Source organism: Strongylocentrotus purpuratus, unplaced genomic scaffold (assembly GCF_000002235.5).
Source record: "Strongylocentrotus purpuratus isolate Spur 01 unplaced genomic scaffold, Spur_5.0 spur5_scaffold_20, whole genome shotgun sequence".
Lineage (NCBI taxonomy): Eukaryota > Metazoa > Echinodermata > Echinoidea > Camarodonta > Strongylocentrotidae > Strongylocentrotus > Strongylocentrotus purpuratus.
The window spans coordinates 41,596,034-41,615,782 of record NW_022145606.1 but is presented as its reverse complement, the minus strand read 5'-3'; the positions used below and the strand labels follow the sequence as shown (position 1 = coordinate 41,615,782).

The 19,749-nt window shown below is 38.0% G+C and overlaps 2 protein-coding genes and 1 long non-coding RNA gene across 3 annotated transcripts; all 3 read left to right on the top strand.

Annotated features, from left to right (window-relative positions):
- Positions 1-2,039: 2,039 nt before the first annotated feature.
- On the top strand, positions 2,040-8,036 carry LOC115927735. The gene is made up of 3 exons (XM_030993962.1): positions 2,040-2,499; positions 5,714-7,303; positions 7,897-8,036. The coding sequence occupies exons 1-3, from the start codon at positions 2,196-2,198 to the stop codon at positions 8,034-8,036; spliced, it is 2,034 nt and encodes a 677-aa protein (XP_030849822.1). The 5' UTR covers positions 2,040-2,195.
- A 47-nt stretch (positions 8,037-8,083) lies between these two features.
- LOC115927734 lies at positions 8,084-10,438 on the top strand. The gene is made up of 3 exons (XM_030993961.1): positions 8,084-8,417; positions 9,232-9,280; positions 9,932-10,438. The coding sequence occupies exons 1-3, from the start codon at positions 8,272-8,274 to the stop codon at positions 10,436-10,438; spliced, it is 702 nt and encodes a 233-aa protein (XP_030849821.1). The 5' UTR covers positions 8,084-8,271.
- Positions 10,439-11,928: 1,490 nt separating this feature from the next.
- LOC115927127 lies at positions 11,929-16,206 on the top strand. Its single transcript, XR_004065434.1, has 4 exons — positions 11,929-12,038; positions 14,625-14,837; positions 15,557-15,656; positions 16,077-16,206. It is a non-coding gene; the product is annotated as an uncharacterized LOC115927127 (long non-coding RNA).
- The last annotated feature ends 3,543 nt before the right edge of the window (positions 16,207-19,749 follow it).

Below are 19,749 nucleotides of genomic sequence, written 5' to 3'. Positions count from 1 at the left end.
AGTAATTTACAATATTATCTAGCTTATTCCAGTTAGTAAGTCTGACAGTTGAAGAAAAAAAAAGGAATAACAAGAAGAAAAAAATTACCCCTTTAAAATAGGATAAGGTATACACTATTTATAGCTACTTTCTGTATAATTTTGTATGTATTAAAATTCGATTTCATATTATCAGTTTGTATATTTTGAGACGTTATTAAGTATTCTAATAGTAAATTTCGTTATTTTTGCTTTGTTTTATTTTCTGAATTTATTTGCCCCAACGACCTTTAACTAAAAGGAGTACGGCCCGATATATCATGGTACTTTTTAGGGAAACGCGATATTCGCATTGTTGATGAATTTGAGCAACAATCGTTGGCCATTCCTGCTCTTTAATACAACCATGACGTGGCAATTCATTCGTTCAGCTTGAACTCATAATAATTCGTGTCACAGTAGATTCTGGTCTGTTGATTCCATTGTTCGGGGGATTTAGCCGAGAGCTAAAAAGTATATTCTCACGATACCGACGATGTATTATTTTTATTCTTATTTCTTCATCGTCTCTTCAATTCTTTTTGAATATTTGTATGACAATAAACGAGATTGTGGTACCTGTTTGTATCGCCACATGGCAGATATTTTTTCATCAGTACCAGGTTGAATAATTTAAAAAGGAAACTGAATTTGAACCCCGGACCACCCTAACTCCCTCCCCTATCTCTCTCTCTCTCTCTCTCTGTCTGTCTCTCTCTCTCTCTCTCTTTATCTTTCTCTCTCAATAGAATCGGAGAAATGCACACGGCCTCTTTCTTTGGTAATGGAGTGGTAGTTGAGCAATTTCTCAATATGTTCCCATGAGGGTTTGGGGTTAACCCCCCCCTCTTCATTTTTGTTATGTATGTGTTTTAGAGGACCCCCCCCCCCCTTCGTTTTTTGTTTGTGTTAAAAAAAAATTAAAAAAATGTCCTCTCCCCCCGGGCTTATTCAACGGCTGGCTGAGGCTTTGCGAAATGTTCGGCCCGATTTGAAATAGTTAAACCACCCCCCCCCCCTCCCCCTTGAAAATATTATAATGCGTACGCGCCTGAGCTGACAACTCATGATATCGCGATTGAAGGTGCGATGATATTACCTATAACATTATTTATCTTTAAACTAAAAATATCAAGATCCAAAAAACATAACAAATGAGGCGGATGCACACAAAATGCCTCCGGGAAAGAGAAATTAGGAATACTTTAATCATCTCCCCTGAAAAAAAGCTCATCAAATGGTTCACGCATGATCAACCGTGTTTAGTGTAGTGAGGTAGTGGTGCGGTATGGTATGTAATACCGTGTGATTTTTTTTTTGACAAAGTTGATTTTCTTTTGCTGTTTTGGCTTCAAAAGGGTCCCAATTGGCCAAAAATGATGGGGGGGGGGGGGGGGGGGGGGGGTAGTGAGCACATTTTTTTTTTAATCCTCAAAAAAAAAATCGATTTGCACCCCCCCCCCCCTTGAGCGCCAAGGGGGGGGGGGGCCAACCCCCCAAAAAGGTAAAAATCACGTGATTTTACATGATTTTTTTCTCAAGGGGGGCCCCCCCCCCTGGATCCGCCACTGATCGTGTATGGCGCCGACGTACACCTTCACCGTCCAAGCTCCCCCCCCCCACCCACCGTCCAAGCCCCCCCCCCCCCCCCCGTGTTGGAAGAGACAATATTATTACAAAGGAAACGAGTCACTTGTCAAAGTAAACGCGACACTTATCACAAATAAAAGGGGTCCTTCGTAAGAACGGGCACTTTTCAGGTACTTGAAAAGTGGAGCAGTATGACACCCCCCCCCCCCCTGGGAGCACTGCCTCTGGATATGCATAACGAAAAATGAAACCGGCAATGCTTAAAAGGCAGCAACTATGTTTATAGGCCATTACATGGACAGTAATGTCTTGTTTTCCATGGTTGTCTTTATTTTATTATCATAGTTTGGGGTTATTAAGGTGTCTAATTACCTATACCTTAATCGTCAATACCCTACTTCTCTACAACAGTGCTGATACTCTTAACATTTCAAAGCCCGCAATCTCGCATCCACACTGATAGAAGATAATTGCTACATATCCATGATGAATGCAGACCTGTTGACATACAACATTGAATTATTGTCCCACTCTAATGTTCATAATACGTTTCTTAAACTTTAATCTTGATTATTTTCTCCACAGGTATGGCGGCTCATGAAGGTATTGCCGATATTCTTCTCTCCAAGCTGGCTGAAGACATCGAGACGGGTGAGCAGATGGAGGCCCTAGGACGAACACTCGGATTCAGGGTCGCAGACATCAATAGATACACAGAGACCAATAGGATAGAAGGACGGGTTACTTGCAAGGGAACACGTGACATGCTGTTTGACTGGAGACAGACCGTGGAGCCCTGCGACCAGCATATCAGACTGAAACAAGGTCTCATTGACGCTGAGCTGGTCATGCTTGCTAGTACATATCTCAAGAGGACACCGATTATTCCAGGTGGGTCTAATAGTGCCATGCAGAGTGCTTTAAATCACCACTTATACCTGTACAAACAAATTGAAAACATGAAATTAGAATATATCCATGAAATCTAATTTATGATGTTAAGTAACTTGTTTCTGTCCAATGATAAACTATTCATATTATTTAGTCCACGGGTGATTGAGCACCAGGGTCTTTAAAAAGTGTTGTCAAAATCATACCAAGTTTGGCATGATAGATCGAATGTAGGTCAACCATATTGCACGCACTTTTTCGTTCTACTAACTTCATGTCTCATGGTAGCTAAATTTATCTCTGCCAACTTGTCAACTGCGCCATTTCACACAAGTAAAGCGCATATTGTGCTTTTCTCGAATAGCAAATAAAAGGTTACTAAACCCAAGTGCAATAAAAACACATATTATGATGTTAGGTATTACAGAAATGTACAGTAAACTTTCATTTAAAAATAACGTTCCAAATAAACTTAATCCATGTTGTATCACTCAATGAAACGGGTTACCTAAAACAAGGGATGCGAATGAAGTCATGATTATATTATAATCATAACGAAGAAAGTATCATAAATTTAGTTTGTAATCTGTATTTTATTGGGTTCGATTAGATATTAATACTTTTTCATATCCACTGTTTATTAGTCAATGTAAATAAGTAAGCAACTTTTTTTTTAAACTGAGGTAACACACACTCAATGCCTTTTTACCTACGTTCATTGCCTCAGCCTAAACTTGGTACATGAGAATTTTGACAAAACGTTTTGAAAAGCCTGCTGCTCAATCATCCGCGGTAGTACAATTACGAATATGGTATTAATTACCATTTACCGTGTAATATGATTCAAGGTCAAAGATGTGATGAATTTTTATTTAGAAGCTACCTAAGTTGCGCACAATCTTTTTAAAACGAAATGTATGAAGTCGTAAAGACAGGGTCGTCTCAACTCATCCTCTGTCTCTCTGTCGTCTATATTTAGAGGAGTCTCTTGCAGCACGTTTGGGAGGGTAGATGATGTTTTGATGCTATTTACTGTGTTTATCCGATCATAATTTGACTCTTGGAAAAGCCATGTCGAACGTGTACTATTTTTTTGCTCATCCGTTTATCCTTCTATCAATAACATGTAAAAGTAATACAAATATTCTGAATTCAAAAATGTAAAAAGTTGGGGAGAAAGGCACCCGGCTTCAATAAAAAATAGATACACTGTCGCTCATATAGGTGGAATATTTTTGTTTTACCCCAATTCATGGAATTATCTAAAAAATAATTTAAAAATAATAGATCTAGATAAAAGTATACATTCTCAGATTTTATTGAATAATAATTTACAAATGTGTGTTTTGCGTGACTGCTAAAGCATGTGTATGCTTCTATGCTTATCAAATAGGGGACCTACGCCCTTAAGTAATAAATGACAGTAATGAGGATTAATGCCCCACAAAAGGGCACTAATATAGCACATCGACACGGTTTTGATCCTGGGGCCACACAGTTACGAGGCCATTGCTTCGTCACTGAACCATGACTGTACGCAGCGGGGGCTATCGTAGGGGGCAGTTTCCATAAATAAAAAAACAAACAGAAAATGCAATAATTTTTCAATAATTTATTGCATTTTACCCCGGTTCCCAACATAAACAAATCCTCTGTGTGCCCATGCCTTGAGCCATAATGCATGGCCACCCAGATAAAAAAAATTATGTTGGAAACCGGGGTAAAATGCAATAAATTATTGAAAATTTATTGCATTTTTTATTTATTTTTTATTTATGGAAACTGCCCCCTACCCTAGCCCCCGCTGCGTACAGTCATGGTTCAGTGACAAAGCAATGGCCTCGTAACTATGAGGCCCCAGGATCAAAACCGTGTCGATGTGCTATATTAGTGGCCTTTTGTGGGGCATTAATCCTCATTACTGTCATTTATGACTTAAGGGCGTAGGTCCCCTATTTGATAAGCCTAGTAGCATACACATGCTTTAGCAGTCACGCAAAAGACACATTGTCAAATTATTATTCAATAAAATCTGAGAATGTTTACTATTATCTAGATCTATTATTTTTAAATTATTTTTAAAATAATTCCATGAATTGGGGTAAAACAAAAATATTCCACCTATATGTACTATTAAATTGAATTTTGTAAAAAGCAGCACTCTTTTGAATATATAAGGTAGAACAAAATCAAGTTCAAGAATCTTAAAATTTCTCAATTTTGATATCGATTTGAAGAGATATTTAGCGACTAAGGGCAATTGACTCTTTGTATTGAGTTAATTTGTGTGAAAGCAGAATAAAATAAGAGAAACTGAATAGCGAAAATTGTAATTCGAACCAACAACAAGAACATTTTGAATCTTCCAATTATGTCATCACTATCAGTGGCGGATCTAGGGGGGAAGGGGGCACGTGCCCCCCCCCGGCCGAAAAAAAAATTAGGACTCACTACCCCCCCCCCCCCGAGCGAATTTTCGGCCGGCGCGATTTTAAAATTTGCGGGAGCAAAAAAAAATAATAATTGCCCCCCCCCCCCCCCTCTAAGAATCCTGGATCCGCGCCTGACTATATACATATATTTGCGAAGCTCACATCGGCAATTTGGTCAGTGGATTGTGGCGGAGATACAGACAACTCTCCCGTTTGTCGTGAACAAAAAATAACATTAATTGTTGTTCTTCTTATAAACACACTTTCCCTTGGTGTACTATTCAAAATATACTATGGATAGCATATATATTATATGTCCTTTTAAAAATTCACAATCTTCCTGAGTAAGACATTCGACAAATTGACATTTTATTCATTCGTGTGTTGGACAAAAATGGGAAAGATGTATTATACATTACAGTAACATTACCGATTCTGTCAATTTGAAATGCCCTTGCGTCATTTACGTATGGGGACTGCAACTTATAACAACTCAAAACGCTATTATTGGTTGTCCAATTTCGTTTAAACTTTCGCCAGACTGGTTCTCTAAATTTGTTTGCTTCATGTCAGAGCAGTTTGCTATTAAAGTTGGATTTTCCTCACGTGTGTTTCCCGGCCTTTGCTTCATGGGGAACGAGGAACATGTCTGAACAATGAAACCTGATGTATTAAAACATTTGTTTTTTAAACTTAACGAACCAAATTGGTTAGTTGGGAAAAGGGCTGAGATCATGGGAGTGCAATACGTCACTTTGTCTCATATGTTTGCATCATTCCAGATATTTCCAGTAAGAAGATCTCGCCATCATTGACCGTTCAACGATGTCGAGAAAAGTTGGAGAATAAGTACCTTAATCAATTGTGCAAAATTCCTATGAAACCGTGGGATAAAAGTGATTATGCCGAGTTCAAAGATATGCACACGGTTGTCACAATGGTGACGAAGGACGCTCGTGGACAAGACACTACAAAGAAGGAAATACTCCAGGGTTCTGTTGCTGACATTTTTTCGACGAAAGTAAACGGAAGACTGCCAGCTCGAATCCTCATTTCGGCCCCAGCTGGACGAGGGAAGACCACGGCTGTTGCTAAGATGGCATACGACTGGGTTCATAGAGAAAAGGGGTCAGCATTAGAACTACTGCCACTTCTGTTTGTGGTGAAATTCCGAAACACAAGTCAGCGTACATCGATAGGAGAAGCAATTAAATCCCAGCTTTTGAATGATGTTGATGATCTCACACCAGAGGGTCTGGAGAGTTTCATTAGAGAAAATCAGGGAATATGTCACATCATACTAGACGGACTAGATGAGTATGCAGGTATTTCTTCTTCAAACCGGAGCTCAGAGAGCAATATGGTCAGTGTCATCCGCTGGGAGGAATTTCCAGAGTGTCGGGTCCTTGTAACAACACGCCCTCACCTAGAGAACTTCTTCAATCAAGATGATCTTCCAACGGTATACACAAAGATGTGGATCGAAGGATTCTCGCAAGAGAGCTCACGAGAGTACATCGACAAGTTCTTTGCTTCAACTTTGAATCCTTGTCGTGGACATGGACATGGTCTGAAGGTTTACCTTGATGACCAACCACTGATTAATGAGCTTGTTAAAACACCTTTATTTTGTCTCATGGTCTGTCACTTATGGAGCGAGGGGATGTTAAACACTGAAACTGCAACTCAAACAGAATTATTAGACAGTGTGAATGATTTTCTGATGCACCATGCCAATGCCAAATCAAATTCAAAAGACGAAATAACAAAAGAAGAACTAATCGAAATCATTCGTAAACTGGGTAAGGTTGCTCTAGCTGGTCTAATAGACGACTCCAAAAAAATAGTTTTTACGCCCCATGATTTTCGAAAAATTCCTGCTATCCTTGATAGGGCATGTGAGCTTGGGTTGTTATCCAACATGACGATTCCGACGACAAGGCTCCCACAATCCCACAAAACCACTTCCACGACCATTGAGTTTTATCACAAACTCGTTCAGGAACACTCGGCTGGGAAATACCTTGCTGCTAAAACGAAGAAATATATGTTACGACTGAAGATTTCTAAGTTAGACAGACTGCTGCGAAACATCAAGGCAAACATCGGGGATTATGAGAATCTCATCCGATTTGCTGCTGGCACAGATAACAGCCTTTGCATACGAATAATGGAGGCGCTTCTTTCCAACCGCTTTTTGGATGAGAGCGAGCGATATCGCATTCTTCTTGACTGCTCATCAGAGACCAAGGGTACCGAAGGAAACGTGTCTTCGTTGGTTCAAAGATGTGTGAATGCAGAGAGTATTGTTCTGAAGTCACCGACTGTCTACACCGTCGTTGGGATGCAAAATCTTCCACAGCAACTTAAACGTCAGGTATGCACATTTTGATTTCACAAAATATGCTTACAATAATCATTTCATAAAGCTTGTTTAAATTTTCATTTCTCTGCTGCAACTATAAGTCAAAGAGCTAATATATTTGTGTAAATTTATTCTTATTCATAATTAACTGCATCGTAATAAATCATACTGCATGATACAATGATCAATACGTATGTTTATCATTCTATGTTTGCCCAACGACAGCCTCAAACAAGGTAGGCCTACTACATAACAGAAATAAAAAACAATAAATTGAAACAAAATGATAACAAAGGTCCTAGGGTCTAGTCATTTAGAGAAAAGACGAGGGACAGTCAATATATGCATGTAACTTACGTCAAACATAGGAGCCGTTTATTCAACTTGACAGATAATAAATGTTTTACTTATTAATGTAAATGAGTAGGGGAGGGAGCTCCCACTACTTACCGGATAATATTCTAAGATAAGATCAGGCTACAGTCTTTATTGCTTTAATGATTACCGCATAAGAACAAGAGATCAACTAATTAATGTTATTTAATTCTTACAATCTCTCTTTAAATCTCCTTTTCTTAAATCTTTCTATCTTAACGATAGGTTATGACTATAAAGTTAGAGGAATCTACTATAACTACCGGCGTGACGAGTGGACTGTGGTCCTGCCTGGGATCATTTTCGATGCTACGTACTCTGACCATCACAGACTCCTCTCTCAGTTTCCCTTCATCTACCCATGAGCTTCCATCCGTCACAAAGCTATCAGCTGAGAGAGTGACGTCACAAAGCTACGAAGGTCTGCTCTCATCGCTTCCTGGCTTGACATATATCGATATCGTTATCGATGATGCAGAGAGAGACATACCTCAGATCACGGCTTGTCTGCGTCGGACCGGAGGACAGCAGCTCACACGCATCAACCTTACAGCACCGGACTCACTCCCATCAGAGAAGCAGAGTGTATCGAGAGAGACGATGAGAGGACTGGGTCTTCTGATCAGAGAACAAACCAAGGACCTGCAGCGGCTTTGTCTGCCCGGAGTGAAGTGCTTGGACGAAGAAGACTTGGTTGAACTTGTCGAGTCGTCAACTTTGAAAGCATTGGATAGTCTGCATTTACAGTGAGATCGAGTAGATGTTCATACATTTATCAATGAAATTAAAGTAGACAAAATCAAACAGGAAGTCTAACTGTAAACTATTAAAGGCGACTAATAGTTTAGTTTGTGTGTGCTTTTGTTCCATCAAATTGCATGTTAACATCCTTGCACGTATTACGAACTATCAATTCAAGATCCGTAAAAATAAACACACTACACAAACTGCTGGAAATTACAAATATATTTGAAATTGGTAAGATGAAAGGAGGGGGCATGCAAATACTATCAAATATTCAATGCGATAATTTTCCATGGGAATCCTCCAATCCACCCCAGCTAGCTCAAGGGCTTCTCACGGGATTTGTGTATTGTGGGGGTCACTTGGAGTATCATTATTATATTGTTCTCAACTTCTCATAACCCTACTTATTTGCATCCCATACTGACAATGTAAACATTTACACAGTTATTTTCTTTTAAACTCCCACGGTACTATTCACAACGCCTGCCATCGTTTGTCATGCTAAATAAAGTCTTAAAGTCTCTACTTATTCAACTCACTAGGACCTGCTGCATGTTTTTATCAAACAATACTCACAGGCCGTGTCCGATATTTCATGAATCCCCCAAACAGGTGTGACGCAGGGGAGGGGGGGGGGGTTAAACCCCATAACATTTTTTAAAAGTTTAAAACAAAAACAAATCGGCGCGATTTTCAAATTTTAAAACCCTCCCCTTGAAAAAAAATCTTGCATACTGCCCCTAACACAATTCCCATACTTTTTGTGTTATTTTTCTTGTATTCGCTTCCAACTTTCTTTTTCAATTACTATAGATCTCTTGATGGTAGATGTTTCGAATACGATCGAGAATCGGGTTTCCAGGTAAGCAAATACGACTACAAATATTTAGGAAAGCGATTTACTATTAGCACCTGACGGGAAAACGCAAATCACTTTTTGTTCAAGTAATGCAATCAAAATAACTCTTACAGATACAAAGGCGTGAATGGGCAACAGCTTGTCATGTGATATCGATGGTGAGGATTGTAACTGGAATATTTATCTTCCGGTCAGTTGTCGATGGTTATATTGAACATTATGGTCAAATTAGTGTATTTTTTTAGTCATACCCTATCCAAACAACCCTATACTCGTACCCATTATTTACAATGCCATAGCAGCGCCCATTTGACACTAAGGTTGGACGGCTCGAGAAAAAAACCCACAATGCATGAAATGATAATTACCATTAATTTATGTTACCGAAGTGCAATCAAGGCTATATTATACTAATTGGATTAAAAGAATACAAACAAAAAAAGAAAAATCACAAGTGAGATATATTTCCCGCGTTATCATATTCCCGAGATCGCTGTGCGCCCTACTAGTCATGTATACTGATATTATCATTATTCATTTAATGTCCACCGTTATGCTTTAATCCAAAAGGGGGTTTCATTATGTACCCGGTTTCGCATAATAGCATTTACGTAGATGTAAAAATCTATTCTCTCTATGTTATCCATCCTGCAGGTTAGGAAATGTCGGCTATCTACTGAGATGACTGCCAGAATGTGGTCCTGTCTCAGATCCTTCATCTCACTGAACCATCTCACTATCTCAGACTCCTCTCTCAGTTTCACTCCATCTCCTCCTGAGCTTTTATCGGTCACAAAGCTATCAGCCGAGAGTGTGACGTCACAAAGCTATGAAGGTCTGCTCTCATCGCTACATGGCCTGGAAAAGATCGATATCACTATCGATGATGCAGAGAGAGACATACCTCAAATCACGGCTGGTCTTCGTCGGACCGTAGGACAGCAGCTCACAAGCATCAACCTTACAGCACCGGACTCACTCCCATCAGAGAAGAGCAGTGTATCGAGAGAGACGATGAGAGGGTTGGGTCTTCTGATCAGAGAACAAACCAAGAACCTGCAGTGGCTAGATCTGACCAGGGTGAAGTGCACAGACGAGGAAGACTTGGTTGACCTCATCGAGTGCTGCAGACGGGTGAAGACGATGTCATGCGTGTGGTAGGTTCTTGTTCAAATCTAGTATAAAATAAATTAAAATCCTACTAGATTATTCTATTCAGTTACTTTGCAGTAGTAAAGCATAATGATACAAATGCGTGAAAAGATGCAAAGGTTAAAACGTGGGTGTAATTTCCAAGTCTATGACTGAAAGTTAAGATGGGTTTTGTTTGATTATCGCTCTCAATAGGCCTGTTTACTAATGTATTCACGGACCTTTAAATTTGCACACGGTTGTAAGCTCTGGCAAACAAACCGAGCGCAGTGTCTGCTACGGCCCTGCTACACACACTTTGTATACGGCGATGTGGGGAATGCGAGGAAAAAAAGGCTGATCATCGTCGGATAAACTTCGTTTAAAACTGTTTGTTTTCCAACCTTAGGGTATATAATTAAAATAAATATAGTTTTTCTCAGTTGTATATGACAAATCTTCGATTTTATTTTCCGAAATCCGACGAAATATCGCAAAAATGGGAGGTAAGCATTGCTGTTACGGCACGTGTAACAGCGATTCACGGTACGCAGACAGACCCCATATGAATGGTGTGTTTTTCATCCCGTTCCCCAAACCAAAGACGAACCTGGAGAAGTGTAAAATATGGATTAAGAATTGTGGAAGAAAGGACTTTGGAATCGACATATTATATGCTTTGAGTTTCTTTCTGTCGTAGTCAGTTCTATTTACTATCAGGTAGTTGAAAATGTCGTATAATCCGAAATCTGGTATACTTTCAAAGTTCTCGGTGTAGCCGGTGATTTTCATTGGGTCGTCGAACGAGCACCCCGCACGCTCCAACTTCTCCCGCAGCGACCGTGCGGAGTCGAAGCTCGCAAGGTCCGGGTCTTGGGGCAAAGCGATATCGGCCACAGCAGTCGCAAGTTGAACTAGTTTCTGTTTGTTGTACCCTGATGTCGTAACTCCTCTCTTTCTTAAATAATCGGTGAGCTCCTTCACTGTCCACTGCGAAAACGGCTTGCTGGAACTACAACTCGATGTCGAAGGCGATGCCATTGTAGAAATTAGGGTGAAAAAACGTCGCGGTCGCTAGCAATGGCTTTGTATGTGTATAGCGTAGCGGGCATGGAAAAACAATGTGGCGACCGTGCCGCACCACGCAAAGCTTGCCCTACGTAGTAACAATCGCTAGGGTGCGAGGGATTATGACGTCACTCGCATATCATTAGTAAACAGGCCTATTCTTATTTTATAATTTTTAAGTAGACTAGGGCTTAGTCACTAGCAATGAATATAATTTGAATGCCTGTATTAAAAATCCAAAATTGTTGGGCACATAGACCTAGCTAGATCTACATGTAATTGATCGACGTCCTGGGGAGGGGTCTAACAAAGTTCAACCAAGCCCCCCCCCCCCGTGGCTACGTGCATGAATATCTTTGAAAATATATTTTTTATTAAAGGCTGAATCACTTTTGCCTTTAAACTGATGCTCTTGAGCTGTTTTATCGAATCAAATTTAGCTAGAATCGATCTTGATAAATTTAAGGTTAAACAAAGGGCTCTGTGATCAAGGCTAGTCGATGTTACTTAGTTCAACCACAAAATTGCGTCGCTAAACTACTGCAAGAGAGGTCCTCAAAAAGTGAGTTAATTCCATTTTCTTCTAAAATATTCATTCTGTTGAAAACAAATTTTGGTGGAAGGAAAGTATTCTTCTCATTTTTAACCGAACGATATTTGACATAAATATCAATACTAGATCTAGTAATAATAGGGTATAGCGTTCCCCAACTTCTGAGCTAAAAATAAGATGGACGAATTGCATTGGTTCATGCATTTCCGTCCCATTCATTACATCCATGCATGTCCAACTCTACTTGTCTAACGACATTGAATATTTGGTTATGACAGGTCTGAATTAATTAGGAAATATAGTTTATTCTTGCGTTTGATGACAAAATAAATAAGTCCACCACGGCTTTAGAAATCATCGCGTTGAATGGTCGCCGATAAAAAGTCTAGTGCGTAGAATCTATGCCTAGATCTAGACTATAATTGAGGTTAAGGCTCAGTTTCCAAATCTAGACTAGGGTCTAGGCCTACTTTGTTATTTGCCGGTAGGCAGTGCGGTAGGTCCTTTTTCATGTTGATAATAACATTAACAATCGACGGGGTCATTGTTTCAACGTTAACATTTTATGAAAGAAAAAAAATTGTCTCCACAGTTTCAGACCCAAGACCAAGTTAGATCTTGATTAAGAATAAGATCTTAATGTAGCTTTGGTCTGCATCATTATACTAGATCTAGGGACTAAGGGTTGATGTAGTCTAGACCTAGTCTCTACACTGCACCTTTTGTGCAGGATTAACTTAGATACATCAGAATTTAGAGTTAGTCCCTTAGTCCTAGATCAGCTAGACTACTTGTATGTTTGTGAGATCTAAATTAAACAGGAGTTAGATCTAGTCTACATCTAACAGTAACAAGTTCGATTTTAGACTAGATATAGATTCTAGGTCTAGAATGTTATGTAGTAGGCTCAGAGGCGGCGGAGCGACTTCCAAAGTGGGGGGGGGGCACCAACAAAAAAGGGCACTTTCTGGAAAAAAGGGCAACTTTAAATGGAAATCTCAAAGGGAAAATATACAATTTTTTAGACATTGGTATATACACCTATATTGTGATTACATTATCGGGGATGATTTCAATATTTGTTTTTATTTATACATCATATAAGATTTTGCGTATCATCTTTGCAATTGAGTGTGATGGTCTAAAAATTCATTTGCGAGCGAGCAAAGCGAGCGAGAATTTTTTTAAAAGATTTATGAGGTCGCAGTGTAAAAAAATACATCTTATAAAGATTAATGACCCAATCCTGATGGGGTTATATAAGCACATTCTCATAACGGAAGACTGAAAAGATCTTTGATAAGTTACATAATCATAACATCTATAACTACGAGCGAGCGTAGCGAGCGAGCCTTGGAGAAAATTGCTTTTAGTCGCTTGAAATTAGGGGCACGTTTGATGATGAGAGGAAAAGGGGACACTTATCGAAAGGGTTAAGACAGTTATTAGAAAAGAAAAGGAGCACGTGTCAGAGTACAAAGGCTAATTATCAGAGGTGAAAATGGGGCACTTCTTACACCTAAAAAAAGAGGCATGCACCAGGGATGAAAAGGAAATGGGCATTTGTCGATGGAAAAGAGGCGCCCATTAGATTTTGATAGGGGGCATTTATAAGAAGTGAAAAGGGGCATTTACGAAAAAGGGATAGGGTCTTTATTAGAAAAGAAATTGGGCACATATCATTGTTAAAAGGGTAATGAGAAGGGGGAAGTGGCTCTTATTAAAAGGAAAAAGAGGCACATATTAAAATAAACGGGGCACTTATCAAATACGAAAAGGGGTAATTATGAGAAGGAGAAGGGACACTTATAAGGAAAAAAAAGAGCATTTATTGGGAAGGAAAAGGGGGACGTGTCAAAATAAAAGGGGCATTTATAAGAGATGAAAAGAGCACTTATCAGGAGGGGAAGGGGTACTTGTCAAAGTAAAACGAGTATCTCTCAGAATTGAATAGGGTCATTTACAAGGGATGAAAAGAGGCACTTATGAGACTGAAAAGGAACTATTTTCATGGATGAAAAGGAAAAGGGGCATTTATGAGAAGGGAAAAGGGCTCTTCTTTAAATGTGGGCACTTATCATAAGCAAAATGGGCACTTATTAAAAGGGAAATGGGGCACATGTGAAAATATAAGGTGCGCTTATCCAAGTTAAAAAGGGGAAGGGGCACTTTTTACAAAGGAAAAGGGGCACTTCTCGTATCTAAAAAGGGGAACTTACTAGAGATTAAAAAAGGCACTTATGAGAATGGAAAATGGACACTAATTATTGCAAAGGAAAATGGGAACTTTTCAAAGGAAAAGGGGCACTTTTCCTCTGTAAAAAGGGGTACGTGTCAAAATAAAAGGGGCACTTATCAGAGGTGGAAAGGGGAAGGGGCACTTTTCAAAATAAAAGGGGCACTTTTCCTCTGTAAAAAGGGGCACTTGTCAAAGTAAAAGGGGCACTTTTCCTATGCAAAAAGGGGCACTTTTAGGGTACTTGAAAAAGTGGGAGGGCACTGTGCCCCCCCCCTGCCCCCCCGGGAGCGCCGCCTCTGAGTAGGCTCATGTATCGAGCTCTATATTTTGTTTTCTTCATTTCATTTTTCTTTCAGAGTCAGAGATGGAGTGGACATGGACTCTTGAGTCATATCCAAGAAATAGACCTCTATAGTCTTCAACGTCTCTCATCCTACCTCTGCCCCGAGGAAAGGATATGGATCTGCATAATGTAATCTGGTTCAAGGTGTACTGCAAGATCCTACCATACTAAGTGGCCTTTTGATGTGATTATCTTAGCAAAGTTTGAACACCGACATGAAATAAGGGTGAGGTTCTTTTTCTTCTTCATGTTCTAGACCTACATAGAAATAAAGTACTAACTTTTTGTTCAGTTTATAGTCTTTTATATTCATTTATGATAAAGGGTTAAGATACCGGATATTGGATTTTTCAATAACAAACTGAAAATGTTGCGTTCTGAATCTATTAGGAAGCCAACCATGACAGGTCAAAAACATAGATACTTGATCAGCCAGATTTTGATCAATTGTGCATAGAATAGGGAAACAGTGAAAGTATAAAGATGTGATTGAACAAACTCTAATTAGCATATTCATGATGTAAGCTGTTTTCTGTTCGTTATATACCATTTAAGGCATCTCTTTTACTTCTATTCCCCAGAGAGTAGTTTTAATCAAACTCTGTACAATAGGGTTCGGTTCAAGATCAGAGTATCCATGATTAAGATTTGACTGTTGTTAGTTTGATATTACAAATAAAAGCTCTAGTTCAAGATCAAGATTTTAAAGAAATGTTTGGGATCATAGTCAAAAGCAAGATAAGTCCAGAGTGTATAGAAGTTTCCACATTACACAGTCCACCATAATGGGTTGGACCAAAAACATTTTAATTACAATTAGAATCACTGACGAAAATATGCTTTTGTTCAGTTGAACACATTAAATTAGGTAAAGTGACAACTATTTTTCTGAAAAATATATTTGCTCTCTTCATGAAATATGTTTATCTCCGTTTTCAATCTTAGGTTGCAAAGTAAAGAGCTGTAGCATCTACATGAACTGCAAAACTCATGGCATCTGGACCATTCATACCTAAGGTCTTATTCATCTCTTCAAGTTGAAAAGGTAAGGGTAATGGTTTACCAGTAAACTTAATTGATCGTATTAGTGTGTTTTGTGCCTGTCATCATTGCCATGCCTCTACAGTAATCGATATGAAAGAGAAAAAAAACCCAAAGAGTAAGTACAGTTTTCATAGTCCTTGTTAGAGATCTAATTCAGATTGTATCTATTGTATAAAACATACACAAATGGTTATGCGATTTTTCTTTTCCAAAGCCTAAAAATAAATTATTTGTTATTTTTTCTTAACTTAAACTGCTTTCGTATCAATATTTTCAAAGAATGTTTTATATCATTCTACTTTATATATTTTCCAATCAAAGAAATTGACATGACCAGAAATACAAAGTTGTAGAAAGATTGAACAATTACAGTAGTAGTTATTAATTGTTTTATTACATAAATTTGTATTCCAAATTCTAGACTGCAGTGCCTGAATCCCCTGCAACATTATGCTTCATATGGAACATCAGCCAGCCTACAGCTCTCCTTTCCAGCTCTAAGCAAGAGGGACCACAATTCTAAACAGTTCGTGGACTTGTCGCTTTTTTCAACTACGACTTCCATTGAAACAGATTTTCAGATTAATTCATCTGAAGCTATTAAAAATGCTTCAGTCAGGGTACCATGGGTTTGCCATCATGCAGTTTGCCATGAGTATGAGATTATTGGTTTCATAAGAATTTATTAAGTAAGGTCTAAAAGAACTAAGATTTTCAATGATAAATCCAAGAATTTTATTATTTTAAATAGAATGTCAGAATCTTGCGGAAGAAAGAGCAAAATACTAGTTATAGGATTAAGGATAAAACTAAAGTCATTATCCATATTAAGTTAGCGCTGTTATTTCAGCCTGCACTTTCGAGAAATATTTTATTAAGGGTTGTTGCTGATTTTAAAATCTATGATTCTGTCATGGAGGTTTACTGTTTTTAAACTTACTTTACATAGACAAATCCGTTCATGGTGATGAATCTTAAAATATCAAATTTCAAAGGGGCAAATTAATCTGAGCAGCAGTGGATAAATTTGAGGGCCTATTTGGAACTTTCCCTAAAGGTTTTGTTGGCATGACCATGTGTTGATGATTACCTGTTAAAGCCTCAATTGAATATTTTTATCATTTGCCTAAGAACAGCATCACAATAAACAACTGAATAATGTTACTGCAGTGAAAACATTCTGGCAGGAAATTATATCAACTCGGATTTATATTGTCCTAAGAAAATCACAAACTGCATGACCTCACATGAGAATGTGTATATGCCTTAGATTAACAACCATATAGGTAAGACCAGTCTTTAGCACAAATGTTATTCCTTTAATCTCCATCAAATTACACCGAGTAGACAGTGGCATTTATTAGCTGCAATGGCTTACAACTGGCTGTATGTAATGAAAGGAATTTTATCCAGGCGAGAAGGGAAATGTACTACTCAAAGGAAATGTACTACTCTAAGGTCAATTAGAGGTAGCCAAGCGTAGGATGCATTATTTACATTTAACACACACAGTATATGGGGGTTTTGATATGCATGATTTTGGGTTGGCTATTGAATGTAGAGAGAAATAGAAATAGCTGGGAAACCAAGAAGGTTTTTAATGTTAAGGACCTGGAAAAGAAATGGTAAAAGTAAGTTGCTGTAGAATAATGGGCAGAACCCTTCAAGTCAGTGCTACGGTGCAGACGTTTAATGCACGAGGTAGTTTTATTTAGTGGCAGAAACATTATTCTTGAGAAAGACTTGTTACGTCGGGACGAGATAAGCTGTCAAGTCGACGGGGATTCTACGCAGTCTAGAGACTGGCCAAGCGAACAGGACCAGGAGGGACTCACGAGATGGAAGCTGCCCTGTTATAAAGTTATGTTCCATTAAATTGTTTATGTGCTGTTGATTTTTTGTTGACGCCACGATTTGTTGGCTGAATATTAAACCTTTATTTAAACTTATACAATTGTGTCCTGGTGTGGTTTTCTGATGAGGTAGCAGTGTAAATAATTTAAAAAAAGTCACTCACGTGACACTGTACTTCAATAGCAGTACTTTCATTTGTGTCATTGAAAATGTTTTTATTGTATCCCTTGAATTAATTTGCTATTGCTCAACATATACAAAGTGTAGATTTCCGTGCATTCAAGCAAAATAAAAACGATTATACTTTAAAGCTTGACAAATCTGTGTGAATTATATTTTCTATTTAAGCAATGTACTGTTTTTCATTTAAAAAGAAAAAATGGAGTTGGGGAAAAGAATGAATGGATGAGATTGGACTCTAACGCATGGTAGTTATCATGAAATGATGTGATTCAATGATGGTGTGTTCGTTTGATGGGGAGTATTCAAATAACCTAGCAAAGCTTTTATATTGTTTTACTTTATTCATTTATTCCTTTGTTCCCTTTTTTCTTTTCTAGTTTTCATTTTTTTTTTGTGGGGGGGGGGGATGGAACGAGTTCAAATGGGAGTGTGCATGGGGTGGGGGGGGGTGGGAGAGAGATTATATGAATGGAATAAGGGCACAAATATAAAACATATGGTAATTAATTGCCCCTAATTGGCAATTAATTTCGTAAATAATTCTCCATTTTCCGATACATAACTAAATTGAAGTTGGCCGTCGTTTACGCCTTTCAAGCAAATCAATGCTGAACATATCGGATTAATACTAGGATATTGTTTTCGTCCGTTTTCTTTTGAACAGGGTTACTCAGGCTCTTAGTATTAAATGTGATTTCCTGAGAGGCCCTGGACAAATTATATGTCAAAAATACAGAGGAAATTGAACAAAGTTTGAATACGTATTACCTATGATATCATGGATTATTTATTTACGTTTTTTTCAAACATTATATAAACAATTTTTTGTATAGATATTTGACCAGCTTAAGCAATATTACATATTTCCTTTCGAAACGAAGATAAATAATTAAAGTGGGAAAGCTGAACTACTCGTTTAGTTTGTTACTCCTGAAAAGAACCATCTCTGGAATTTGAAAAGAAATGATACCTTTTATCTTGAAATTTATTTTAAAGCTTCAATCTTTTTTTTTAAATTTCATTATGAAACATGTCTTAAAATCAAATACAATTTAAGGCCTTGAAAATTGATCCGATTAATTTTAATATCAATTTCAAGGCCTCATGAAACTTCCCCTGATCTATCCCCTTCCCTCTCCACCTCCCGGAGTATGTGTATGTTGTTGCTAATCATTAAATAAGGCCTACACAACTAAATCGTTCATGGAAAGAAAAAAAAAATCAGATATATAAATCCCAACATGAAAATACTAATAGTATCACAGTTTACGCATTCTCTGTCTGTTTCTATTTCTTAATTTCTTAGTTCTTTGTATGTCTCTCTACTATATATTTTCCTCTCTCTCTCTTTCTCTATCTATCCCCCTTTTATCGCGCTCTTTCTTTCTCTCTCTCTATCTCTCTCTTTCTGATTTGTTCTCTTTACTCTAACAGCCAACGCACCTAATACCTCTATCACTATGTTTTCTGAACATAGGTTATACCACTGTGGAACTAGAAAGCTCGGCAGACTGGAATCTCATCTCAAAGGTCTTCAACAAGCACCATCAAGAGGCATCCTCTCTGTGTTGCTTCGTCATGTAAGTATTGCTCCACATTGTATGCACTTTACACTTTCACCATTTCTCATTTTCATCTGTATAACAATCGCTTTGATGCTAATATTGTTCAGTATTGTCATTTTCGATATCTAATTTCTAAATTTATTTACATGTTTAGGCCTATTTTATTTGTTAACAATTCCTTTCTGTTATATTTTTTCTACAAAATTATTTCCTTCTGCTTCATAAGTTTTCAAACTTTTTCTTTTTCTTTTGAGTTCTCGTATCAGATTCTTTTGTCTCTGTCCCGGGTCTCTGTCTTTATTGTTGTTGATGATTGTTATAATAATAATAATAAACAATATTTATAAGGCGCTTAATACTGGTGTCTCTAAGCGCACCATATTCTGACTTAACACACACTAATAAATAACCAACTTATACATCTGTTCTTTATTCAATAAATCATGCATATATAATAACAAAAAATAAGATAAGAGTGAGATCAAACATACA

Excerpts from the sequence above, each read along its gene's own strand:
- LOC115927735 (XM_030993962.1), top strand. The coding sequence starts at position 2,196 with ATGGCGGCTCATGAAGGTATTGCCGATATTCTTCTCTCCAAGCTGGCT. Across the intron at positions 2,500-5,713 it reads GAGGACACCGATTATTCCAG|ATATTTCCAGTAAGAAGATC; the intron begins GTGGGTCTAATA and ends GCATCATTCCAG. Across the intron at positions 7,304-7,896 it reads TCTTCCACAGCAACTTAAAC|GTTATGACTATAAAGTTAGA; the intron begins GTCAGGTATGCA and ends TCTTAACGATAG.
- LOC115927734 (XM_030993961.1), top strand. The coding sequence starts at position 8,272 with ATGAGAGGACTGGGTCTTCTGATCAGAGAACAAACCAAGGACCTGCAG. Across the intron at positions 8,418-9,231 it reads TTGGATAGTCTGCATTTACA|ATCTCTTGATGGTAGATGTT; the intron begins GTGAGATCGAGT and ends CAATTACTATAG. Across the intron at positions 9,281-9,931 it reads ATCGAGAATCGGGTTTCCAG|GTTAGGAAATGTCGGCTATC; the intron begins GTAAGCAAATAC and ends TCCATCCTGCAG.